Source organism: Argentina silus (genome assembly GCF_951799395.1).
Source record: "Argentina silus genome assembly, chromosome: 14".
NCBI lineage: Eukaryota > Metazoa > Chordata > Actinopteri > Argentiniformes > Argentinidae > Argentina > Argentina silus.
In genome coordinates, this window is record NC_139668.1 from 13578764 (window position 1) to 13605004 (window position 26241).

The 26241-nt window shown below is 44.1% G+C and overlaps 3 protein-coding genes across 4 annotated transcripts in view; 1 reads left to right on the top strand and 2 right to left on the bottom strand.

Moving 5' to 3' along the window:
• Positions 1 to 943, bottom strand: part of nxn (nucleoredoxin) — a 49527-nt gene extending 48584 nt beyond the window's left edge. Inside the window, 1 exon segment of the mRNA XM_083685281.1 lies at positions 481 to 943. Within this exon segment, the coding sequence (XP_083541407.1) occupies positions 481 to 789 (309 nt within the window). The 5' untranslated portion in view covers positions 790 to 943.
• A 1012-nt stretch (positions 944 to 1955) lies between these two features.
• Positions 1956 to 4158, bottom strand: txndc17 (thioredoxin domain containing 17). Its single transcript, XM_083685454.1, has 4 exons — positions 3874 to 4158; positions 3442 to 3523; positions 3084 to 3159; positions 1956 to 2680 (listed from the first exon to the last, which is right to left on the bottom strand). The coding sequence occupies exons 1-4, from the start codon at positions 4016 to 4018 to the stop codon at positions 2612 to 2614; spliced, it is 372 nt and encodes a 123-aa protein (XP_083541580.1). The 5' UTR covers positions 4019 to 4158; the 3' UTR covers positions 1956 to 2611.
• Positions 4159 to 4447: 289 nt separating this feature from the next.
• Positions 4448 to 26163, top strand: kiaa0753 (KIAA0753 ortholog). 2 transcript variants are annotated; one of them, XM_083684712.1, is made up of 18 exons: positions 4448 to 4803; positions 4999 to 5301; positions 5657 to 5921; positions 6213 to 6322; positions 6734 to 6796; positions 6932 to 7153; positions 7474 to 7645; positions 8595 to 8767; positions 8916 to 9058; positions 9269 to 9424; positions 10213 to 10302; positions 10412 to 10499; positions 10830 to 10895; positions 11202 to 11372; positions 11722 to 11806; positions 12074 to 12197; positions 20225 to 20458; positions 23577 to 26163. In XM_083684712.1, exons 1-18 carry the CDS (start codon positions 4690 to 4692, stop codon positions 23728 to 23730), a joined length of 2733 nt encoding a protein of 910 aa, XP_083540838.1. In that variant the 5' UTR covers positions 4448 to 4689; the 3' UTR covers positions 23731 to 26163. The 2 variants fall into 2 exon arrangements, with proteins under 2 accessions (XP_083540838.1, XP_083540839.1); XM_083684713.1 differs by having other exon boundaries at positions 10833 to 10895.
• Positions 26164 to 26241: the final 78 nt, after the last annotated feature.

Genomic DNA, 26241 nt, shown 5'->3' on the forward strand with positions numbered 1-26241 from the left:
TTTTAGAAATAAACTCCAAGACACTTGTAAGCACTAAGGCGTATACAATCATAAATGTATACCATGTATAAACTACATTCTGTTTCATTGTTTGTCATAAATAAACAACAGAAATAGGTTTAGGGAAAGGATATCAACTGGGAAAACTTATTATACACAAGCTTTTTAAGACTTCCAGTAAATAATGTTCTTTACCATAACATGGATCGTAGCATCTTACATAACCTAATATATCTGATGAAAAAAGTCAGGAGGTAGACTAACATTACGTGACACAATATCTTGGCACCTACGATTCCATTCAATGACCCAAATAATAACACAAGCTACACCTGTGCAATTAAGGTAAACTACTGCAATAAAGGGCTAAATATACTAGGAGTTATTTGCCATGTCAAATCATGGAATAGGGGTGATATTAAAAAAATGTGTTTCGGGTTGAATCCCATATTCATAATTCTTAATTTACTGCATTCTTACCTTTTTGTGTCTGTCTTTAAAAGGCAACGCCGGCCATTGCATCTCCTGTAAAAAGTCTTGCCAATGTTTCTGGTCCTGATCAGATGAGACGAAGACGATTTCCAATTTGTCTTTATGATCAGATGATTTTTTGAACTTGCTGTAAAACTCACACAGACTGGCGTTGAATTGCTTACAGGGGCCGTTTAGGCTGCAGCCGAAGTAGAGCCCGACCAAGGACAGCTTGCTGCCCAGCGCTTGCACATCCACCTCGGCTTTCTCGCTGTTGACGAGCCTCTCCCCGAGTAGATTCACCAGAAACTCCGACATCGCAGCTCGAGTCCTTGAAACAGACCCAAATATATTCCGTTATTTTACCAAAGCTACTGGAAATAAAAACTGAAAGGCTCAGTGACAACCAATACGCCCTCGTCCTCCAATTTAGCCTCCTTGGAGAGCCCCAAATTCGTGGCGTATGCGCTCAATTGTGTGCACGACAACGGATAGCTTCTCACCGCTGTTCAATCCTTCCAGTGTGTGGTGTGCAGGAATGCGCTCCGGTTATACTCCTCGGCAACAGTGGTCGCGCTCTTCTCCTCAAAGCACAACTCTTTCATGACATCTAGTTATAAATGGAGATATTGCATCTCAAAAAATATTCTTGAAGTACGGATTCCAATGTCCAAACCACCTTTGTTTGGTGTGATTTGGTTAATAATTGATTGTCTTTTGATCTCAAAGATGGAGTAACTGGCGCGTGGATGGCATAGGCCAAGCTTTGTTTGAGTATGACTGAACTAGGTTCTTGTTTTTTCTTTGACCTATAAAACATGCTTGCATTACATTTCCGAAGCAATTGTCTGAAAAACGAAATAGAATATATTTGTTTGAAAAATAAATTGGTAACATTCATGAAAAGAAAACCCCGACTTCAAATCATTGTTTCAACGACATTTCTTATGACATAATTATAATCTTATTTTCAATAGCAGGTCGAGGACGCCACCTAGCGTCCTTAGTGACCAAATACAAGTCGTGGTCTCCCTTCAATCCCTATTTGTGCATGGAATGTCCAGAAAGGCTCTTCCAATTTTTTTTAATAATAAATGAGTCATTAACCTATATGCCTGAAGCTGCTCTGCTTCTGATGCTGGCTGATTACGGCACATCCCAGGTGTTAGAACTCTAAATTCCAGTGTCCAGATGTTTGGGTTTAATGGCTGATTATCCACAGTATCTGCTCATCATACCATGAAGATGCTCTTTATCCTCAGTACCTATGTGTTGTACTGTATACTACCTTGATATTTAAGATGTTTGTACAATATTATATTATTGTAGTGTATGTGTATTTTTGTTAATGTGGATAATTTATTTCCCAACAGGGATGAATAAAGTAGAATGCAATCTCATATAATCTAACAGGTAAAAACCCTGTAGTAAAATTCAAGAAATTCAAAATAGACAAACCATCCAACATTTTCTCATACATTTTATTTCTTCTCGTCCAACCAACAATGGCCTACTCTTGATTTGACAACGTTATACAGAACAACACGGTAATCACAGTATAACAAGTAATCAGTTCTTTTGTCAATATTGTCATTCTTGCGATACATCAACCTGATGAGTTACAATTCACTTGACGCGATTCCTCTGAACATCATTACAATCTCTAGAGTAGACTTGGGGGGGAAGCTAATATGTTTGTCAAAAGTGGGCGATGGGACTATTATTAGATTTAGTGTACTTTCTTCAATTAAACAACAGGTTATAAAAGCAATCTAGAAGAGCTCTACTAAGGCCTCAGTTGTAGTCAGAGCCATGCGACTCAGTTGTAGTCAGAGCCATGCGACTCAGTTGTAGTCAGAGCCATGCGACTCTGTTGTAGTCAGAGCCATGCGACTCTGGTTTTAGTTGCTTTTTTATTTCCATGGAAGAAAAGCAAAACATTCACTGATTTACACTGCCTTGCAGTGACGGAGACTAAACACTAGGATATCCAAATGCTAAACATTTTGAAGATAAAAAATGAATTACAGTACATGGTGAGGAAACATAGGAGGGTGCCTGGGTTCTCATTGATGGATTCAGAGACGGGCAGTGAGAAATGGATAATGATCAAGCGCAGGCTGGGTGAGTGTGGTGTCCTCTAGTCCTCTGTGAACATCATCCTCACCAGGTCTGATTTGAAACACTCCTCCTCAACCAGCTTCTGAGGCTGAAACAGATGATGGAGAAAAAGACACAGAACCTTTAAAAATATATGCTTAAATCCTTTTTTTCACATTGTATTTATTTATCTGAATATACAGACAGTAAATATAGACAGGAAAGGTTGGGGGAGAGGGTGTGTCAGTAGGGCATTTGGCCAAACTTGAACCCATACTAACATGGGTAGACAGTATGTGTGCTCTGAGGGCAGAAGCACTAACTACTAGACAACTTATTACAAGGCAAGTAAAATTAAAATATATTCAAAATCCAGAGACAAGTCAAGAACTTTACATTTTATTAAAAGAATTCTTAATTCATTGAACTGACATACACTCCTCTGTACTTCAGCATATACTTTGAAACATGAAACTAGCCATGTCTACAGTACAAGCCATGTACATACTCACCGTGCCATATCGCAGCAGAGTGGGAACTCCACTGAGCTTCAATGTCTTCTTGAACTGATTGTTGGGATCCTTCCAACTAGCGAAAGATAAAAAGGTGTATTCAGCAAAATACATGCAGAAGGCCAAGACATTTAGTTAGTTCAAAATGATAGCCTCGTTCAAAACAGAGCTTGCTTATTTCTAATATGCTGGCCCAATATGCACTCCCTTTATAGCTGAAAACGCTGGTATTACACCTTTTGAATATTATAAAGTCACAACATAATGATTTGATCAAGTTAAATTACGTTCCATTTAAATGATAGACAAACACAAACGCTATGAAATGTGGAAATATTAATAGAAGCTGAGATCTTACAAGGGCCTCTCTCCAACCTGACAGTAGATGAAGACAGAGCCGTCGGGAAGGTGGGACATCTCTCCTCTAACAACTGGCTCCGCTGAAGGGGAAGAGAGGAGCTTATTTAGACATTTGTGTTGCTGTATGACAATGTAATAAAATCTGCCCTAATGTAGGCAAATAGCACACAGTTAGAACACCCTACCCAGAGAAGCACAACACTGGGTAGTTTAAACACACAATTAGACTACTGTATGACATGACAGACATTTGAGTGTTAAAACTGTCTGTCAACTGTTCCAAGTTCAACAATAATTTGCAAGGCTCTGTAAACCTGCAGTGTGTGTCATCAATGTTGTATGGATGACAATGGCTAATCGGAAAGACGGCAGACAGCTAGGAAATGTCATGTACACATCTACTATCTACAGGTATGGAATAACTCATTACCTTTGACACAATCCGGGCACCAGCTCATCCCCTGAGCGTCTGTATTTCCAGAGAAATATGCAAAAATATCCTTTCCTTTTCTGTCAGACACTGCTTGGCAGAATTCATCATAACCATGAACCTTTACTTCCTCGTAATGAGCCATATGGTTAAATCAACGAAAAATCTTCTATCTTGAATTGCACAAATGTAAGGCAAGGCCGCTGAAGCGTTCAGCACAAGAGCAATATTATTTGTGCACCCTGCTCTATGATCTCTTATACTCACGAGCACTGAACAGCGTGACAACTCTTCCTGTCTATGCAAAAAAAAATTAAAGTGACAGTACAAGCAATACTTTTCTTACAGCGGTTTTTATGGTTGTCTTAAGGCTTTACAACCAAACGTGGTGGACAAAGATCAATAGAATGAGCTAAAACTGATTATATCAATTTAATTTGTTTTGCTTTTAAAGGCGAACATTTGATTTATATTATGGTGTTTGACTCGTTCGGGTTTCCGTAGATTGAACATACCCCACTTCCTTTTCCGTTTCACAAGGGCGGTGCTTGTTGTTGTCATGGCGGCCTTTCAAACTGTTTACAGAGATTAACGCGCTAACTACTCTATTTCATCTGTCAAAATGTCCGTTGCAATTTGTTGTTTAGCTGTAGTCATGAATTTAACAAGCAAGTAATAAGAACGACCACATCGTACCTTGGTAGCCAGATTGTAAAGGACAAATTGGCCTAATGTTTGGATCAACATCTACACTTGCTTGGCAGATGACCTAGTTAGCTGGCTAACAGCTGATTAATACAGTGCAACCTTGCCATCATGAGTTCAAATATTTTGAGGGAAGCCTTAGGCGAGCGAGGTCAAACGCATGGCTGGGTTACATTAGGTCCAAATCATAATCAGCACAGAAGTACTGGACTCTCTCAGACTCAGGTAAGATAAAGTTAACGTTGTCGTTGTCTGTAATATGCCGATATTACGAGTACATTTAGCTTTATTGATGGTCAGTGAATTCTATGTTATGCGGCCAGATCATTGTGAGTAAAGTAACCTCATTGGATAAATGGGTCAAAGTAAGAGCATGTCATACAACAAGACTGTGGTGGTGACAGTTGTTTTCTCGTGCAGTTACTCTTCAACGAAGCCATGCCTGCTAACGCCTACAATCGTGCAACCCACGTTGGCCCGCCAGCCCCTATTGTGATAGAGAAACTCCTGCCCCGGGTGGAGCAGCGGGATGATGTGGTGGAAAGCAGAGCCAGCAGTTCCCTGAGCTTCTCTGCCCTCTCCGAGGAGCGTCTGCTGGCTGCAGTCAGACTGGCCAAGAGAGACTTGAGACGGAGAGGCCAGGAGTCCCTCAACAATAGCTTCCTCATGAAGTCCCAGCCAGAGGAGGGCCCACAGAACAAGAGCAATGTGGATCAGCAGCAGGTACAGTAATATGACCCAATCATATTGGACTGAAAATAAGGCGTGTCCTAGTACCTTTTAGTTTTCTTTTCATTTGACATGAGACTTGTATGTAATTCATGCTGTTGTACCAGGTAGCTGAATGATAGTGTGAAAAGGATTCTTAATCAAGATAACATCATAATAGCGCTTGAGCATACTGTGTGATAACAAACTCACAGTAAAGCATGAAGTGCTCTATCTATCATTCAATATTTGTTTATCACATTAACCTCTATGTTGACAAAATAAAGACTATTTATATTTTGCAGATATTCTAACCTCTGTAGTACACCGTAAATTACATTTTGATTTGTTCTTCATGAATCTTCTGCAGATGAAGCCTCCCAAGGGGAAGTCAAAGGCTGCCGGCCCGAAAGAGGAGGTGACCAGATCTGGAGCCAAAGTGCTGGTGTTCACTCCCCAGAAACTCCTTTTGCCCCCCAGGCCTGAGCTTGGACATTCCCCCCCAACCAGAGACCCTGGTCCTGGGCAAACAGCCAGCAGCCAGGATCCTCAGCCTCAGCTCAGCCAGGAGATCCGCAGGCTGCAAAGAGAGCTGGGCATCTACATCCAGAGAATAGAACAGCTAGCCAACAGAGGTAATACTGAGGGAAAGGCAGCTTGGTAGCATGTTTCTAATGCTATGTTACTTTTACCTGAGCAAAACAGTCCCAAGAAGTGAGCAATTTTGTCCATAATAACCATACTATTTCTAGACTGATTTGGACAAAATCCAAAGGGAGTTTCCAACACTGCAGCTAGCCATTTAATGGTGCGCAATGCATTCTCACACTGTTTACTTAAACTCTGTTGTGAATAATCACTTGTTTCTCTGTTTTTGCAAAAATGGGGCCTTCTGTGCGGTTTGTGATGTGTAATGTGAATCGTAGGACGGAGGGTAGAGGAGCCTTTGGAGCGTGACGAGCAGCGCAGGATGGAGGTCCGCAGGCAAGAGCAGGCAGCCCGTTCTGCACGCATCATCTACGTTCTGCAACAACAGGTCTCTATCACCCTGCCATGCTTACGTCTTTACATTTACATTTATGGCATTTAGCAGACGCCTTTATCCAAAGCGACAACAAATACATTTGTTTAAGTAAGTGAATCATCTATCCATCAGTCATCGTAAGAAAAACTATGGTAGGACCAGGGGCAGTCACAATGCTATAAGAATTATTATTTTTTATTTATTTATTTTAATTTTACAGGAGAGAAACTTGTACAGGGGGGTAGTGGGGATGAAGAGGTCTTTAGGAGGGACAGTTAAGATGTAGCCTGAAAAGATGGGTCTTCAATCTACGGCGGAAGATAGGTAGTGACTTTAGTAGAGTAAGATGTTTTACGGAGCCTAATTGGACCTCTGGGTACATTGGAACTGTTCAGTACACTCACATGACATTGTTGCATCCAGGTGAAGGAGATCCATGAAGACCTTGAGAAGCTACGTTCACAAAAGATCCAGCACACGAAAAAAGTAAATCTTGCACTTCAGTGACGTGCTCACCTATGATATATATATATATAAAAAAAAAAGGAGAATGGCTGGGATAAGGATCAAGGGCAAATATACTGTCGCCCTAACACCCACCCATCTCTCCCTCTCTGCCAGTCCAGAGCGGTGGACAGGTTGGCTGCTGCCCACAGAGGAGCCGTCCGGGCCATGCAGGTTTTCACCAATCAACTCTCTGACCCGTCCGAGGGCAGGGTGCCCTCCCATTACAAAGAGCTAGGTCAGCTCATCCGCCAGCTCTCTCTGTGCTCAGCCAAGGTGGAGGTGGGCCAGGGCTCTGCGGTGCCAGAGACAGCCCTGGACATCCTGCAGAAACTAGAGGTCTGTGAAATTAATATTTATACACTAATTGCTACTACAGAACCGAACTGCACAGTTGCAGAAACGGACAACTGAAAGGACAATGTGAAAGAAAAAGCAGCACAGTATTCGCCATCACAGTATGGTTTGGGTCTTCAGCACATTAATCCCAGTTTACCCTCACTTTCAAACTCAGAAGACATGTCTCTATCAGTTCATTAGTGTGTATTTTTTTTATGTTATTTGTAAACATAAGACACTGAAGTATGAAAAAGATACAGTACAGTTGTCTAATTTTAAACCATTGGTTTAATGTCCTTGATACTCTCTGTGTCTCTCAGACCCTGGACTGTGCTCTCAGTAAACAGGAGAGTTCAGGAAGCTCCTCACCCATACGCCGAAGGTCACCCCATCGCAGTACGTCACCTCCCCCCCGTGCATCCCGGGGTCCTGCCACTAGGGGTCTCCGAAGGCCACGTAAAGCTGCAGGCCCCAGGAGGACCATTCTCCCTGGTGAGCAAATGAGCAGCTGTTCTGTCTGGATGAGTCAGCATTTAGAGACATTCGTTATCTCCTACTCAGCCGTGGTCTTTGGGAAATTTAGTATTAGACGGCTGATTGTTTTTATTGGCTCATTCCATATTCTCATAACATCAATAACTCTTGTAAACTAATTTCATACATCATAACACAGGGAACGACACAGCATTCTGCTTCTGAGTCATTTCTTTTGGCACCTGGTGAAAACCACCGACACAGCGAATGAAAAATATCCTCCTAAAAATGGCTTTCGAAGTAAAGCCTTCCCAAAACAACATTTTTTATTTGAGTCCCTCATGTCTTTGTTTACCTCTGCTCTTTCGACGACTTACAACAATAAGGGGCAAATTGTTGCGACTCCTGCCGCTCTGGAAAATCAACTGAAGGGCTTTTGTGCTCGTGTGTTTGGGCCTCCTGCCGAGCCTAAATCACTTCACCCCGGTGGACGTTAATGAGGGCCTGAAGCAGGCAGGGGAGAGTGGGAGGAAAGGGGCCAGGGAGGGAGGGAGGGAGGGAGTGGTGCTCTGGCCTTGGGGTCTTCTGGAGCTCATTGTGTTGATAGCTAGCTCCCGCTGGGCTGAGCGGTCTCTGTGTGAGAGAGAGAGCCCAGCCAACACACACCATGAGCTTGGGCTGTGCTTTCATCACCGTGGCAACAAATAATAAACAAACCCCTGCTCCACATAGGGAAACAACCAAGCCTGTCTGTCAAGGGAGCTTGCAGGTGTTATCCCTAAACGTCATAAGCAATTTACTAGTAGTGTTTGTTTAGGTATAGAAATCACTACAACACTGTATACGGTGGTATAGAGATACCTACAGTAAGGGGAAAAACCGAACAATGTCAGTCAGCACCTATCTGTGAAACAAATGCTCAATAAATGGTTGACCATGACTCAGTGTTGTTGTGATGTGTCATCAGGTAGGAGAGGCGTACCACAGCAGCCTAGAGCCAGCCAGCCCCCCCCTCTGGACCGCAGCCAGGTGCTCAAGGCTGGCCTGGAGAGCCTGGTCCATCTGAGAGAACTCGGGGAAGAAAATGAGCCTCAAGGCCCCAACAGTAAAGGAGCAGCATTACACCCTGAAAGGGCAAAGGTCAGTTTGATACATTCTACACACACACTTTCATAGTATGGTTGGAGCCGTGCCCCAACCATACTGTACTGGCTTTGATTTTTTCCTTTCACACGGTACCTGCATGGATTTAAAAATGAATTAAAAGATGTGGTCATTCTCTCTACAGACTCAAGCTGGCCATGCACGTGACATAGGTTTCCAGCAGCCTACAGTGGCGTCCAGGCTGAGAGTCAGTCAGCTCCCCCAGAAAGAGGCTTCTGTGCCCTGGATGCCTACATCCCCTCACTCTCCTCCTCAACAACGCCAACGGTAATCCCAGAGAAGATTCTAAACCTCAGGTCTCTTTGCTCTCTCTCTGTCTGTCTGTCTGTCTGTCTGTCTGTCTGTCTGTCTGTCTGTCTGTCTGTCTGTCTGTACATCTGTCTGTCTCTATCTCTATCGATCTGTCTGTATGTCTTTCTCTCTCTCTCTCTCTCTCTCTCTCTCTCTCTAATCGTCCTCTCCTGCTGTATGTTTCAGCTCTCCTCAGAGGAGACCAGAGCCTCGATGCCTCTTCTCCCCCCAGAAGGCCTCCTCCTCAGGTCCCTTCCAGCAGCAGGTGACTGTAGGGATGACAACCACAGACCAGGGCCTGAGCCCTGACAAGAAGAGACAAGCCCACAGCGAGGCCCTCAGGTCAGCCAGCCAGCCACACCTCCCATCCCGTGTTCACTTTGACCCGCTCACCCGCTCAAATGTCTCGTAATTGTTTTAAATGAATCAAAGTACATGAATGGTAAAAGATGCTATGATGTGACAGTGGATATGAGGTTGATTTCTGTATTGTTACAGCAGTCCCCGCTTGAGTTCTTGGTTTCTGTCTGTCTTGTCTGTCTGTCCGTATGTCTGTCTGTCTGTCTGTCTGTCTGTCTGTCTGTCTGTCTGTCTTGTCAGCTGGATGGTATCTATTCTACTCTATCTATCTTTATTTATCTCTCTCCCTATTTATCTATCTAGTTTGCAGTGTCTTACTGTCTTAGCCTTTTGTTAATGACATGTATATTTCTATGTGTTTGTGAGAGACTGCCCTGGGAACCAGAATATTAATGGTTTTGCTCATTCTAGTGATTAAGTAATTTCCAAGCCTGATGTCAGACCCCACTTGCTGCAAGCCGCAGGCAACACTTAGATTCCAATTCAAAGTTAATCTCTCCAATAAATTAAATATAGGTGACTGCTCGCTAAATTGGGGACATTTTATTTTTCCTAAAGCATAGTGATTGCCAGAAGACGTGTGCAGTAAATTCAAATGCACAGTGTGTCCCAAATATTTCCCTGGTTTTAATCAAATGTTAATTAGTGCAACTGTGGATCTATAATTAATCAGGGCCCTGCAGCTTGATTTTGGTTGTAAAGATCAGACATGGTTGATATGAAAAGCTAATTGAAACAGTCGCTGTGTGTTTTATGTGGATGGTTCAAAGGCAAGCCTGGCTGGACAAGATGACAATGCAGAGGTTGAAAGAGTTGAAGCAGCTGAGTAAAGAGGAAGAAGAGCGGATTCAGAGGCTGAGGTACAGTAGGGAGGTAGACATATACCTCAATTAACTCCTTCCTTATATATAGTTGAATCAGGCTTACTGTGTGTGTGTGTGTGTGTGTGTGTGTGTGTGTGTGTGTCAGGTCTGAGGTGGGCTCTCCAACCCAATGGGCAGAAAGAGCTGAGCAGGAGACCAGAAAGAGACTTCAGCCCCTGCTGGACCAAGCAGAGGTAAAACTTCTCCTCTCTTCTCACACTCTGCATTTCCTACCTTGTCAAAAATGTATGGCAAAATCAATACATCAAATGTTTTATTGAAGAATCCTTACAAGTAATACCCCTCAGATTTGTGCCACAGTGAAATCATTTGAAGTGATGGCGAGATTGTGCTCTATTGCCATTCCTTATTTGCTGAATGGCCTGAGAGAACCCTTTTTGCTGCCATGTAAGAACACCTTTAGGTCCTAGTTGGAACCTTTTTGGTTCTAAGAATGTAGGAGAGGTTGATGATAGCAGTATCAGGGCCAGTGAGTCTGATCTTGCTCTGCCTGTGTTCTCCAGCAGATGGGACAGACATGGGGCGGACAGGCCACATCACTCAGGCTGTCTGATCAGGCCGCAGACACTGTGAGTAGCCCTTTTGATCTCCAAAATACAAACCACTCTGAATAGATGTTTCACAAAGGCTTTGTAGGCTGTGGACAAAACATCATCTTCATGCTATAAAGGTTTCAGGAAACTCACAGTATTGAGTCTCTGAAAAAAGATTTACCCATGTTTTTTTGTCTATCACCCCATCCATGTAACTTTGTAGACATTGTACCTGTGTTTCTCTCAGAATTCAAACAGCAAATGAAGAGTGACTCCATTGGTTCCATTGGTTCCTTGTGTATGTGTGTCATGTGTTGTGCTCGGCGGTGTCGCCCCCTGCAGGCCTTGGCGAACGCTGATGTGCTGACCGAGGCCCTCCTGGACGAGTTGTTGGACGAGGCAGCACAGGCGGCGTGGGCGGCACAGACGGACAGACTCGAGGAGACACTGGCCCAGCGCCGGCACCAGGCCCCCACCCTGGAGACCATGCTGCTGCGGATGGAGGAGATGGAGGTAAGTGGTGGGATAGCCGCCTGCCCTATGGGAAAGGCCACAACAGAAAGGTCACTCAGAGTCTGAAAGGCCACGGCTGGTTTGTTTTGGTTGTTTCCCCGTGAGATGTTTGACAGCTTTGGTCCGGCTGTGCCTGTAGTAGTGATATCCACCACCCCTTCTACGGGTTTGAGTTGTTGTTTTGACATAACACAGTATGGTACATAAATGTTACATAAAAAAAAAAAAGGGAATTGCTTTGAAATGTCACTCTCTTGGCTCCTGGGAAATTGAGTGTGTGTGTGTGTGTGTGTGTGTGTGTGTGTGCGCCTGGTTATATGTGTCTTTTTCATGGTCCATGTGTGAGCAGAAAGACCAGGAGGCTGTGAGGAGACGGTTTGCTCATATCTCCTATTCAGATCCTCACTACTGGGACAGAAAGGAGCCAACTGATGGTGAGTAGAAGAACCAATGTAACTCCACTTCCCCCTTCTCATCTTTCCTAGAAAAAATGCTAACCCTAACAGTCAAATCAGTCAGCTTGTCTATTTTCTTTGGGGACAGTTAGATTTAAATTGCAAATTCCTTCCCTCTAGTGTCCTGCAGGTGGTGATAGTGTGTTGGTGTGGTTTTAGCTAGTGGGGGACAAGGCAGTCATCCTCCATCATGCCTCCTCCCTCAATTCCTTTTTCTCCCTCTCTCTCTCCCCCGCTCCGTCCCAGGTGCCCAGCGACCTGCCCCTGGCTCCAGGACGACTTCCCCTCAGCCCATTAGGCTCACAAGGCCGGCCTTGAGACATACCATCACCGAGGCTGAGATCGTCCTGGAGAGCCCTGTGGAGACGGGGTGAGTTGACATAATGGGCTCTACTCCTTATTGTTTTTTTTTTTTTTGTTTTTTTTCGCTGGACCTCATTGTTTTTACCCTGCGTCTGCCAATAAATGCCTTTCTGTTGGTGGCCATTTTTAAGTTTCATATTAAAAGGATAGTTCCCCCAAATTACAAAATCACATTGACCTTGAAAGGAATCTTTGGACAAGGGCAATCCACACTTTGTCTCTGCTTGTCTAGCCACAGTCACCAACCGCTAAGGCCTAGTTTTTCTTTTGTAACCAAAACCCAATAGTCAATATATATCAATATATATCAATAATAATCAACATGCAACATTTACATTTTGAAAATGGATTTATGGGGAAATGGATGACTGATTGATATGTATTTACTGTTGCTATGAAGATTTGTAGACTGATCGATAGATACAGTAGAGGAAGGATTCATTTTAGAGGATTGTAGTACGTTGCGGAGACTGCATGCATGACATATTTGGTGATCAGACCTTCAGAGCCTCCATACAATTAGAATTCATTACAGGAGGTAATGGTGTATGACATCATTTAAAACGCGTCCACTTGATCAAGAAAGAACTCCTTGTCTCAGCGAAATACTCATTAAACGTGTCACGGATGATGAACAGCTGAGAGAGTGACGAACTAAAACAGCATCCAAAAACAATCAGAGACGGGTTGTAGTTTGTTTCCAGTTGGCATCCAGACAGTCAGAAAAAACAAGGAGGAGAAAGTTATTTATGCTTTTCCCAGAACCCACTGCTTTGTTTTGCTTTGGATCTGTTCTCCTCCCATTATCTCTCCTGCTCTGTCTGAGGTTGAGGGAGGGAGGGAAGGAGGGAGGGAGTGAAAGAGGGAGGGAGTGACAGAGAGAGATACATTTGCCTCTGCTTCCCCTGCCTAGAGCTTTGGCTGCAGCTGCTGCTGCTGAAATTAATGAGGAAAGAGAAGGAAGAAGAAGAAAGAGAGAGAGAGAGAGAAAGAGAGAGAGAGAGAGAGGGAGGGAGTGAATGAGTGAGTGAGGGTGCCAAAGGCTGACGGGGGAAGTAAGTTGTTGAGGGAGAGAGCGGACATGATGCCAGCATGATTAAGTGGAACAGATTCAAGTAGCACCATTAACAGATTAAAGGCTCTCAGTCAGTCAGCCAGTGTTCCAACTGGACTGGACCTGCTGTGGGAGAACTGTTGGACTGGATTCTCCGTGAGTCATCATCTCTCACTCTGTCGTCCTCACCCGGCCATCTGTAACCTCTTCTATTTCTGTCTCAGAAGACAAGCAGAGCAGACCGGCAGTGGAAAAGTCAACTCTTTGCTGTCTGTTGTTCTGTTTGGTGAAGATGCGTTAAAAAGGTTGCATTAGGTGGCGTGTAGTCCATATTCTCTGTGTGCGTGCGTGTGTGTGTGCGCCGTGTCCTTATTTCATCCTGTATTAGTGATAGAGGCCACACCGCTGCACCTGCTTACTGTGCTGTAGCTACCTGTCTCTGTGTAGATAGCTATAGACCCAGGGCTGTCTGTCTGTCTGCCTCTGTGCATTCTGCTGCAGAGTGAGTTACACGCTCCAATGACACTGCCTCACCGGTGAGTGGCAGGTAATTTCATTGGTATTTAAAAAAAAAAAAAAAAAAAAAAAAAGGGAAAATGGCCTGAGCCATCCATGTTCCCCTCAACACGTTGCTCTCTGACAGGATTCCGATTAAATGGCTAGCCGAGTGCCTCGTGATTAAATTCTCATGCGCCTCTGCTGTGAAATGCACCTCCGCTGTGAAATGCACCTCCGCTGTGAAATGCGCCTCTGCTGTTTTGCCTCGGTTACTGTGCAAGAGGGATAATGTTGCGCCGTCTGACTGAATGTGAATGCAAATATGTGTTTGTATTGACGAGGGAATGGAAGTGTAACACAACGATCATGATGTCTGCCTGCCAGAGTGCCAAGTATTTTTTCAATGCATTAAAGATTAATCTGGTCAATATATCCTATTTCATCCTGACTCTCAAAGACAGACAGAGCATATTCAGGGTTTATTCCACATTCTCTCTGTTCTCATTGGTAACTCCAAGAAAATGAGTCAACCAAGCAAAATATTGATCTCTAAGTGCTAACTCAGTCTCCAAGGGTGTTTTTTTCCGAAACCTCTCGTCCCTGTGTTGTTGCATGTGTTGAAATGAAAAATGAAAAAGTCGGCAAAGCCACCAAGGGAAAAGCTTAGTCTGGAGCCCTCAGAGAGAGTGAGAGTGAGAGTGAGAGTGAGAGTGAGAGTGTGTGTGTGTCTGTGTGTGTGTGTGTGTGTGTGTGCGTGCGTGCGTGCGTGTTGAGTGCTAGCTAGCTTCAAAGTACAAACAGACTGATGAAGGGACACGAGGGCCTCCCGGGACACGTGCAACACACATCATCTTGAGATGTCTTAAATCAGCGGTTCCCAACCTTTTCCTAACCCTCTCTAACTCTAACCCACAAATAATGCAGAAGCCAAACGTCACCGTCTCACAATGCCTATTATTTGAATGATCAAAGGAGGAGGGGGGGGTCATCTACCAGGGAGTCACCAGGAACATGTGGCCCCCTGTAAGCGCATTTTGTACAATTCTACATTGTTTTCAACAGATCTTCAGCAACAGTGAGCTCTTTAGATCTACCTCATTTTAATTTCATGCCTGTACTTGCATCTCTCATCTCTCTCCTCTTGCATGTAAATCAGCCTTTCAATGTTGATAAAGCAGCACGCTTTCATAATCAATCGGCCCGTTTTGACTTCAAACAAACTCCTCTCTAAAATATTGCCCTGGCTCCCTAATCTCATAGTCGGGTATGAGAGTGTCTCACTTTGATTCCAGCTCTCCCGTGCAGTTTCACAGCCTACCGCCAGTCATTCTCATGGTGATTATCCCCCTTCGTAATATCAAAGTTTTGTTCATACAGCCTGTTAATGATGTCGGTCACTGAAACTACTGCAGCTGATAAACTATGGCCTTTTTTTCTAACATTTGTAACACTGATTGCAGTGAGGTCTGTTTGCTCGTTTCCACCCCATCGTGAGCTGAACAGAGAAAGATGCCCACAGCAGAGATGTGTGGCCTACTAAACTGCCTTTGACTGAAGGGCAACAGCACTTTTCTTGTTGTTTTCCCCCCCAAGTGGGTGGGCTGCCAATTTTGTCATTTCAACTAATACTCAATGTAAAACAGGCTTTCGGCCCAGGAGTGGCTATGGAAAAGTAATTGGCAAAGCCCCTGCTGTGGAAAGCCGGCTCTTGTAGAGGCCTACAGCCTAGGCACAGTTCCCAAGAGGGGTCCCCTCTGTGGTCCCTCTCAGCCCCCCTCATGTCGTTTTCTGGGAGTCATTTTTGACATGATGTCATGCTGCATCACTACTCATACAGAAGAGCAGAAAGGAGGTAATGAGGATGTTTCTGCTTCAAGAGAAGCCCTACGGATAACAGCACAGTACATTCTGTTACCTTGTGTAAAGCTCATGCAGGATAGCCACTTCTTATATTGGTTTCTGTCTCCTACTCCCATCAGAGGAGATGGACAGACGGTACAGACTAAACCTATTACTTTTTTTTATTTATTTATTTATTACTAACCCTTTTCAAGATGAGGAGTTATCCCCATATGTCTAGTTGGTGGTCCTGTTTTTCATTTTCAATGGCTCATCATGGTCCGTCTCTGGGAAGTAGCTCAACTGAAATTTAGTATCGGGAATTGAAATCTGACCTACCCCAGGATAATGTCCCACTGATGCCACAGAACGGCCGATCAATACAGGAGCGGACTTAAAGTAGCTAGGGACATGATGATACAGCTGACAAGGGGATGTACTGTAACTGCCTGATGTACTGTGTCCTGATGTACCGTGTCTTCTCTGTGCCCTGCCTCTGCATGTCCCTCCTAAAGACCTCTTCATTCCCACTACCCCCCTGTGCAAGTTTCTCTCCTGAAAAAAAAAAGCATTGTGACTGCCAATAGCCCCTGGTCCTACCATAGATTACTTTTTCTTATGATGACTAATGGATAGATAATTCACTTACTTAAACAAATGTATTTGTTGTAAGTCGCTTTGGATAAAGGCGTGCGCTAAATGCCATAAATGTGAAAATGTAAATGCGTGTCCTCAAGCTTCTCCTCACGTTGATTCAATAAATCATAGGTGAGTGAGTGACTGAGTGTGTGTGTGGGGCTGCGCCATAGTACAGTACAGCATAGAAAGCGGTAGTTAATACCGACACAGCAGAATGACTCAATTAAATGATGCTCAATTAACAACTCGTGTTCACTTTATTGAGATGAAGCACAGTGATGTCAGATGCTCGTATAAATGGACCGTGGATGAAAAGGGGGCACAATTAGATAAATCAGAATGGGAGAGTTATGGGTATCATTATGTTAATTGAATTCTGTCCTCTGCCTTGTTCATAGGGCAATTGGATGGACAATTTATTGTACCGTGTTGAAAGAAAATATGCTTTTTAGTTCCAGATGGTCAGTAGAGGGGGCTAGTGAGTAATTCTATAAGGCCTGAATTGAATGATCCGTTCTGTCTGTGATGACAATTGTAGTGTTGAATGTATGAATACGGTGATTAGTGATGTGGGGTTTGGGAAGCAGAGCATGGGCCCAGCTGCTGATGAGTGTGGAGAGAGAGAGCTCATTAAGTGTGTGTGTATGTATGTGTATGTGTGTGTATTGTCCAAGCCCTGTGTTAACAACAACCCACACTGCACAGCACGGAGAAACCCAGCAGGCTCTTCTACACCAGACAACAGAGATGCATACACACACACACACACACACACACACACACACGCACACGCAAGTACACATTCAGTATGCATACATTCACATTGACTCACACTCATAAAAGCACATTCAGTATGCCTGCCTATTGCTCCTGGCTTCTCCTTTGATGGTATTGTTTGCTCACTGAGGAACACAAAGGCAGTCTTTTATTGGATATGGCTCTCCAGGTTGTTGATTTAGAGTGCTATTATAGTGAAGGAGAGGAGGGAGGGCTGCGGGACCCATTTCCTTGCAGATTATTATATATCCACCCATTCATCTCGGAAACCAGAATCTCCTCTGTAGTTTGAGATTCTAGGGGCGTAGGAAGCAAACACTGGGGGGAGGAAGTTGTGACAGAGTCTCCACACGTTATTTACAACCTGACATTGCACAAAATGTCAACATGGTGTTAACTAAAGAGGTTTTCGATGTCGTAATTTCGCAGGGGAGCAGTGTGCATTCAGTTCCCTGTTTGAAAGAAAATTCAGGTTGAAATCCCTGCCTCTATTTCAAGCACCTTCTCAACCCCCTTTCTATATGTTGATTGAATCTCTGTCAAATTCTTGTCAAATTCAAAAACTTGTCAAATTCACCGGATGGATAACCCCCCCCCGCCACACACACTCACACACACACACACACACACACACACACACTTGCATTATGGTTCACAGTCAGACTCTCCATTTAGGGAGACTATATAGGCATATACCCAAGTCTACTCTATCTATCTCTACATACCTGATATCAAGTTGAAGATGCCTCTCTCTACTCTACATGTCATCAGTGTTGGGCTCTGTTTGGATGGAGCTGAGCGGGCCAGACACACACTGAACCTGACTGATGCCCAGTCAGACTGACCACAGCTCTGATGTCAAGCTAAACAGATCAATATAGCGATTAAAGGACCCACCCTTCTACTGCGGCTGCACAGTATTTTTGCCTTGTTCTTTTCTTCCCCTCTCTTTCTCTCTCTCTTTCTCTCTCTCTCTGTCTTCATGTTTTCTCTTTCCCAATCTCTCCAAACAGGCCATAACCTTGTTGCCTTCTCAGTAGATTTGGTGTGATGATGGCTGTTATCCGTCCATCTAATCATGACCTCTTGCTCCCAATCCCTCCATCGCTGCCCCCTCAGGTCAAATCCCCCAGATTCCCCTGATATGAACCACTCGCAGTCTATTGACGGCGGGAAAAAATGGAAGAACACATCACAGTGATTCCACGCCCCACTATTTCTGAAAGAGATTTGGGTCTCTCTGACTCAGCCTCAGCCTCTGTTTGATATGTCGCACACAGGGCTGAGCTTCGGCACCGGTGCTACACAGCTTTAGATGTCGGAGAGGAACAAGGAAACAAACTTGAAAGCCATTTTGAAGTCGATCTCGCGTGGGGGTTTCTAGTTGAGGCTGTTCTTCAGTTTCGTTTGTTTGTGTTTTGTAGGGTGGATGTGAGCGGAATGAAGAGGGTCTGTTCTTTTGACAGACAGACGGCACCTTGGGCTGGAGTGTGTGGGGTTGGGCAGCCTAGACCCAGACGACTGATACCCTCTGCCCTCTGCCTGTCAGTCAGCCGTGCCCAGACTAACCACAGTCACCACACGAAACTGGTACAGGTGGAACAGTGTCGATCGATCCTTGTCTGCCAGAGATTGTATTTGAACCCATGTCACATGACACAATATACTCTAGAAGCTAGTGTGCTGCTAACCATTAGCCTTCCAAAACCAACCCCCTCTCCCCTCTCTGCCCTGCCCAGAATCGCCTCAGTCAGTAGGTTACACTATACACTAGAATGTGCACAACTGACATAAGACACGTGTCGGTGAGGGTGTTCTACGAGCCCTCTCAGCTTCCTTGTTAAGACAGGAGGATTGCAAACCCTGGGTCAAAAAGTAGCCCATTTGAAATGTTTTCAAATACTTTGAGCGTTTGCTTGAGAGTGCCAGACGGGGCAGGGTTTGCACTTTTGGGACTATTCCATTGGTTCTACTGTGCCAGACAAACTCAATCAAGTACAGCAGTATTCTGCCTGTAGTCTACGACTGTAGTTTAGCTCCATTACAGGATATAGTATCATTCACATCACCTTACCCTTAGCCTGCTCATACCCCAGAAAATCACTCAACGGTAAAATATGCTAAAATCTTCTCCTTTGGGTAAAATACACTGCCTCTTGAATTTCCAAGAGGCATTCTTTGGCTGTGGCGGCCGGCCGGTTCACGCCCACACTCTGGAGTGGCACATATCGCTCGGGTGCCTTCCGATTGCTTTTAATCTAAGCGAATTATTCTACTCTGTGCACATAAAACGGCACCTTGCGGCAGGAGAGATATGATTGTGGCTGTTGCCACAATGGTCATTTAAATGTCCCATCAGAGACCAAATGGAGCCGGTGTGTCGTCCAGTGATGGAGAGAGGAGGGGGTTGCCAGGGCGAGTGCCTTATTAACCACCCTCTGCTCTTCCCTGTCCATGCCAGCCCTAAGTTGTGCTTTGCAGACCGCGCTCGCAGCAACAGAACCTAGCAGAGCCGGGCTAGAGGTGGGAGGGGGGAGGGGGGAGGGGGGGAGGGGGGGGGCAGCACAATAGAGGATGGCGCTTTGCTTGGAGAACTGCTGCCTTCCCTGCACCTCTAAATATAGCAACCAGTGTGCTGTTGCCAGAGCTGGTCTGATTTGCTCACAGTGAGGATTATATTATAACCCCCAGCACTGGAATTGCCCAGCTGAGCCCCTGGCTCGACCTACCCTGGGTTGGGGGCGCGTGGGAGGGCAATATGTGTGTGTGTGTGTGTGTGTGGGCGGTGGGGGGGGGGGCGGCTGTGGTGCAGACGTGGGGTACAGCATCTGCCTCCTCTCTCAACATCCTCACTCTCCCCACCTCCATCAAGACCTCAGCGTGGACACATGGCTCAATGAAGGGGCCATCTGGTTAACAGGGGCCTCTTTACTCCTCGAACCCACTTGGGTACCTCTCAAATGTTTCAGCGGGCTCTGACCCCTGACCTTGATGAATAATGGTTTAGTTCGACACATCGCTACCGCCTCTCCAGTTTCCACCATTCCTTTGACAGATAGCCTACATGCAATTGAAACAGGCTGAATAGAGTGGGTCAAGGTAAATGTGCAGACTGTGTCAAGCTTTATCAGTCTGCCTGGCTTTGCCCTAGCTTGAACATATTCTCTCTCCCTCTCTCTCTCTCTCTCTCTCTCTCCCCCTCCCACTCTTCCTCTCTCGCACCACAGCCACAGTGTTATGTCTGAGACCAGCGTTGAGGAGGAGGGCTCCCCAGGTAGACACGGCCCCAGCAGCAGCTACCCCCTTCCAGCCACGGTGGAGAGGAGGGATGGGACGCGTGTCTCGGTGCCCAGCAGCATGTTGAGGAGCATCCTGCAGTACAGTGAGCAGCACGATGCCTACCTCCGCCTGGTGGCTCACGAAGCTGTGGGAAGCTTCAACCCCTGGGCCATTGCTGACAGGTGAGAGGCTAGCATTAGACGCACAACTGCTATAGGTAGGTTAATGCACAGGTAGAAAACACACACTGTCCTGTATGTGTGGGTGGAGCCAAAAAAGCCTATCAAGGGCAGTTTTATTTGTTAGTTTTATGTCAGTAAAACATGCCACACATGAAATCTGCCCACCCTAACCCTAACCCTAACCCGTGAGTCGAAGTTTGTTTGTTTGCACTAGTCATTGGTGTAGCTAGCTTTCACCGCAAAATCAGCTATCCAGACCATTGAGATAAGATCCCGACATGTCAAGAGAAGTGACAATAAATATTTACTTTGGACACTATGGATATGGATAGTTTTGAATTGCCTAGTTTCTCTGACAAGCTACAATAGTGGCCGTACCAGCCGAGAGAAATCATTTATTTTTTCCCCCCAAGGCCATTACAGTATATGCTGTCGTACAGGGAATGTCATGTAGAGCTCCTTTTAACACACCAGTTAATGGCTAATGTGAATCCCTTTTTTGGATTTCTTTTTTATATTTTTCTCAATACTAAACCGTCCTTTGTTTGTTTACACCCATTTAACCTTTCCTTTTCAATGTACAGTGCTGTTGAGTGCATATTATGCACAAATTCAAATGTTGCCTGTTTTTGTTTTGCCCACAGCCATCTTGACAGATTTGTCATGTTTGGCGCAGTATCCAGTTAGTCCCTTCTTGAAACTACAATGTGTATGAGTAGGAGTATGCATTATTCACCTGGCCCAGGGCAACACAACACTTCTGCAAACATTGTGCTGTTGCATATTCATATTCAAACATTATCTCTGCTGGTTCTGTGGGGTAAATTTAGACTAGCACTCATAGTTGTGCATACTGCTCATATGTCCACTGTTTTAATCTCACCCTCTCATACATTTGCATATTAACTGAATTCTTAAGTTGGTGCAATGCAGTGAGAATCTCCTCTAGTCTATTTAATTTACAGTATTTGTGTATTGGAGTGTGCAGCAGGTACACACACACACACACACACACACACACACTCACTCTCACTCTCTCTCAGGGCTCCAGAATAAGCTTTTCCCTTGGTGGCTTTGCCGACTTTTTCATTTGGTGCCACCAGCACATGATTTGGTCGCAGTAAATGTTATTCACGCAATTGAAAAGAGTGAGTAGGCTAATTATCTTAGAAATGAACTTGCCATTGCGTTCAGAGACAACTTGTGCTATGTGTGTTTTAACCATTCCTCTTGTCATTACAATGGTCTTACTATTTACAAATGCATACAGAAACGTATTACATGCTACATCGCCTATTCTTTGATGATACAAACGTTTGTTTGGTCATGATCATTTCAATCGCATGCGGGAGAAGGCACTTCCAGGCACCTTGCATAACACTGACATTATAGGCCAATACAAATCATATGGATATCGAATGGAGAGAACATGTTAAATTAGGCTTTTAACAGAATAAAAGAGTGTATACAAATTATAAGGCACCACAGATCATGAGATTCCCTGATAGAAATATGTTTTCCTAATGGACATTTTGTGCTGCTTTGGTGAAAGCCTCCGCTCTGTGTAAATAATGTGCATGCAAGATACAATATCCTTGTATTTCCACACAACTTGCAGCAAAATGAACACCTGCGATGCGCTTAATGCATTTTCCTTGTCGCGGGTAAATCTCGCAGTAATCTTCTGCCGCTCTGGCGGGTGCTTGTGAATGGCAGCTCTTTATTCCGTTCCATCACAGGTTTTAATTATCTATTTGCTATCATAATTTGGCCCTAACAATTTTTGTTCCTCGGCTTTCAAAGATTGGACAGATGCGTTTCGCTTTGACACTGTGCGCAGTTCGAGGCGGATAGCCTACTTTGCAACGCGAGATTGGTCGTATTAGTGTAGTTGTCCTTTCCCAACATCAATGTAGCAAATAATTTATCGGCAGATCATACTTTTTTATGTAGGCTTATGGCTTTCCCTATCCGAGAATAGTTTTGCAATCGCAGCGATTGTAAACGTGATGATGCTCAACAATGTTTTGGCTGAGTTTTGGTCCCTAACCCTAAACAGTTCAATGTATAACTTTACGCGTAGAATCAGTCATAGGCTATAAGGTGGCTATTAGAACGAGGGCTGAATGAATGTCATATTATTTTGCATTATAAAAAAACACCTGGTGCGACCAACACATTATTTCACTCGCACAGTAAAGTCAAATGGTTGCACTCTAGAGTCCTGCACGCGCAAGCACACCTGCATGCAGAGGTAATTGAATAGTAGTCTGATTATTATCAGTCCCAAAGGGGAGTTTCCTAGGTTACTCATGTCTGACATTTGGAGATGTCTCTCTCCTCTCCACACGTGTGTGAGAGTGTGAATTGCTGCAAAAATTCTTTAGCGAAAGAGTGTGCCCGGAGGAAAAGTAACCCTGCCCAGGGGATGACCACTTCTGCCACTGCCTTATTACTTCTGGGGAACAAAGCTTGAGAGATGGAGGAGGGGGGTGGGAAGGGAGGAGAGAAACGCATGCCATTCTGTTGAGGAATGTATGAGAGGTTTTTAAGGGGTTCTTTAAGGAGTTAACTATAGTATTAGTGTGTGTGTGTGTGTGTGTGTGGGGGGGGGGGGGGGGGGGGTTAGATTCATCCAAACAGACTCATCCAGTTCCACCAGAATTCTAGGGAAAGATCTCATCAATTACCTTGGTACTCACTCAGCAGGGTAACCTGTCTGTAAGATATGTTGTTATTAAGCAGGCCAGATGCTGTGTGTTGTGCACACCCCCACGATGTCAGCTCCGTCCCTCACTGCCAGAGCTGTCTTGTCTTGGCTACAGTACAGCTCAACTTCATCTTTGCTGAAAAACTCTCCATCTTTGTTCAGCCGGAGAGTCTGCTTTTCAGGATCTCTCAAATGTATTATTGAGGGTGATTAAGCTAGTGGAGCAAATCTGCTGACATTACGAGTGATTAGTTAATGATTTTATTAATTGTGTTTTTCTCCCAGAAGAAACAGATCAGCAATGCAATCATAAAAGTATTGCTTTGTCTATGAGGAGAATAATTATCTTTTTTTTTCTCTCTCTCTCTCTCTCTTAATTTTCCTTTTTCTTTTTTTTTCTCCTCCCAGTCTGGCTGAGGAGCTGATGTCAGAGGCACTGGCTGACGTAGCTGCAGAGTTCCAGGATGTCTGCGAGGAGTATGCAGAGGCTGTCTTCACCTCCGAGTTCCTCCAGCCAATTCAGTCGCCTCCCGCTTCAGTCCCACTGTTGGACAGCCAATAGATTGTTTCCTCATCACAGACAATCTGCAATTTTTTTGCCAGAGGACAGACCAATGTGATTTAGCTGTACTGAGATGTTGAACTGTATGTATGTTATGTTTATATATATATATTTTTGGATACAGTGTGAAGAGGGAGTGAGGACAAAATAATTAGAAAACATTTTGATTAATATGAAGTGATAACATTAAGACTTTGATTTTGTGTTCTGGAATAATCTATAAATACAGTGTAGTGTGGAGCTTAAGCTTGTTGTTTCCATTCAACATGTTCCTTTCTATAGCCCCTATGGAGAAATGGGTGAATGCCTTTGGGAAAGTTAGCTTTGAGAGAACATGACGACATTGCAGAGGATTATAAGATTATGCCCCCCCCCACCACCCTACACACAAGAAGCCAAGAGCACCATGTATTTCAGAATTTTTTTTTTTTTTTTTTTGGCTTGCCCATTTTGCCTTGATACAGTATGGAATAAATACTTTAAAAGACAAATTACTGATTAGCGATTAGGCCACCAAAATAATTACTGATAAGCGATTATGCCAAAAATAAGAATGCATCTCATTGGGACACACTGGAGGGAGGGTGATCTTTGCTCGTGCTGCGGCTGTCTGGACATGAAAGCAGCTGTGACAGAGGAGAGGGGACATATCCAGATGTTGAGTTGGCCATCAGGGACTCAGCCTCTGACAGGGGACAGAGTGACTGAGCGAATTAGCTCACTGACTGCATCGACCCCTCTTTCTCTGAGGCTGCTGTGTTGTGTTGTGGGGGTGTTTTGAATACGTGCAGACTTTCACATGCTTATGCACTTGTTTTGCTCTGAATTTTCCTCCCAAAACGTTGAAAAAATAAAAATTGTAATCTAGGTGCCAACACAGCATTATAGTAGACTAGAATTCTTGAAAACTTGAAATGGAAAAATAAATTGTTCTTCAGTGGGGGTGAAAAGGCTAATTTCTAATTATTTTTTCCATTGTCATGGTGCAGAACACTGTCTGTCAATGCTCAGTTCATAAATCAGTCACATCCAGCTCAGACAGACACTCTGTGCCACATCACAGAAACGTATTAACAACAGAATCCACCTCTGTGTTTCTGTATAATAAGCTTATGATGTTTTTAGAAATGCAGGGACATAATGACATGGATTTGTTCTACTTTGCTATATTTTCTTATTGTGATGTTGAATAGTACATTGCCTATTGTGTTTATTCATGACTGAATAGACACAAATGTGCTTTTGCTTCCAATTATCTGTTATGTTTTTCTCTTTCTCAAAATGTTGAGTTGGGTGCTGCTTCGCTTCATATTATATGAGATGCATATTCTCATATCTTCAGTAATATTTTATTTTTATGAAATACAGGTGCTAATGGTGTCCTAGTGTCACCATTCTAATGGTCAGAATGGCCTGGCCATTACTGTGATTATAGAATTACTGTGGCAGTGAATAATGACTAGTCATGTCTGGGGTACAGTCAATGATTTGTTTATGGGGCACAATACCATGTATTAGGTTTAGTGTTGGATAGGAACCTTTTTTGTTTTCCTCAGGGATATTTCAGATACTTTAGAATTCAAATTGAATATGCAGTGCATATGCTAAGCAGGTGCTGTATGGAGGAAGCACTGTGAGGGAGGAAGGCAGACACTTTCAATGTGATCCAGACAGTACCAGACACGATGTTGCCCTTGCCCTTACCTTTATACTGACATTTTTACCCATTTAAACAAAGATATTTTTGTACTCTTCCCAACTACTGAGAAGTGCTGTAGCTACCGTAGGCGCTCTCTTAAGGGAGAAGAGAGTGCAGCAACTCCAGCTGAGCGGTGCACTTCCCCCCTCCCTGGACAGGAATCTCAATGACGTCATCGTGGTCTGATTTATAAAATCTCTGCTTCCACAACAAGAGCAAAACGACCTTGTTTCTTCCTCACTGGCTGTCGGTAGTCTTGAAGCAGTGACAGTAGAGCTAGGTACTGTCATATCCTGTGTGTGTCAGTATGACATGGTCACAGTCTAAAGATGCAGGGTGTCAGTATTTTATGTTCGATGGAATGCAATGGTTGGCCTGTAGTGCAAAGTTCATTGTTGTAAGCCAACCAACTGACCGTCACATTCTGGGTCTGCCTCCTCTCTCCTCTCAGGGATATCTCTGGATATGTGTTCATAACTCCCTCAGTGGGCTAAATCCAGTTATTTGACAGGCAAGCTTTCCAATCTGTGACTTCTAAGGCCTCTCTTGCTTACAAGACTAAACCCGAAGGGCTGGAGCAGTAGCTTTGAGCCATGGCAGAAGCCACAAAGAATAACATGATAATCATCCTCCCACAAGCCTGTGCCTTTCCGCTGATTCTGTCTGTCTGTTTTTGATTGTTTGCTCAGATTGTTTGTTGACAGAGTTAGAGTTAACTTGAGTTTTCAATATGTTTACTGCATTTTATAATGTATCAAAATCATGTTATTTATATTTATGTTCAATAAACCTTTTGGCAACATATTCATTTT

Bases quoted from the DNA above. Each gene is read 5' to 3' on its own strand.
- txndc17 (XM_083685454.1), bottom strand. From the start codon at position 4,018: ATGGCTCATTACGAGGAAGTAAAGGTTCATGGTTATGATGAATTCTGC. The intron at 3,524-3,873 runs GTAATGAGTTAT...CTTCCCCTTCAG, and splicing joins GTGCCCGGATTGTGTCAAAG to CGGAGCCAGTTGTTAGAGGA. The intron at 3,160-3,441 runs GTAAGATCTCAG...ATCTTTCGCTAG, and splicing joins CAGGTTGGAGAGAGGCCCTT to TTGGAAGGATCCCAACAATC.
- kiaa0753 (XM_083684712.1), top strand. From the start codon at position 4,690: ATGAGTTCAAATATTTTGAGGGAAGCCTTAGGCGAGCGAGGTCAAACG. The intron at 9,059-9,268 runs GTAATCCCAGAG...TGTATGTTTCAG, and splicing joins CCTCCTCAACAACGCCAACG to CTCTCCTCAGAGGAGACCAG. The intron at 11,807-12,073 runs GTGAGTAGAAGA...GCTCCGTCCCAG, and splicing joins CAGAAAGGAGCCAACTGATG to GTGCCCAGCGACCTGCCCCT.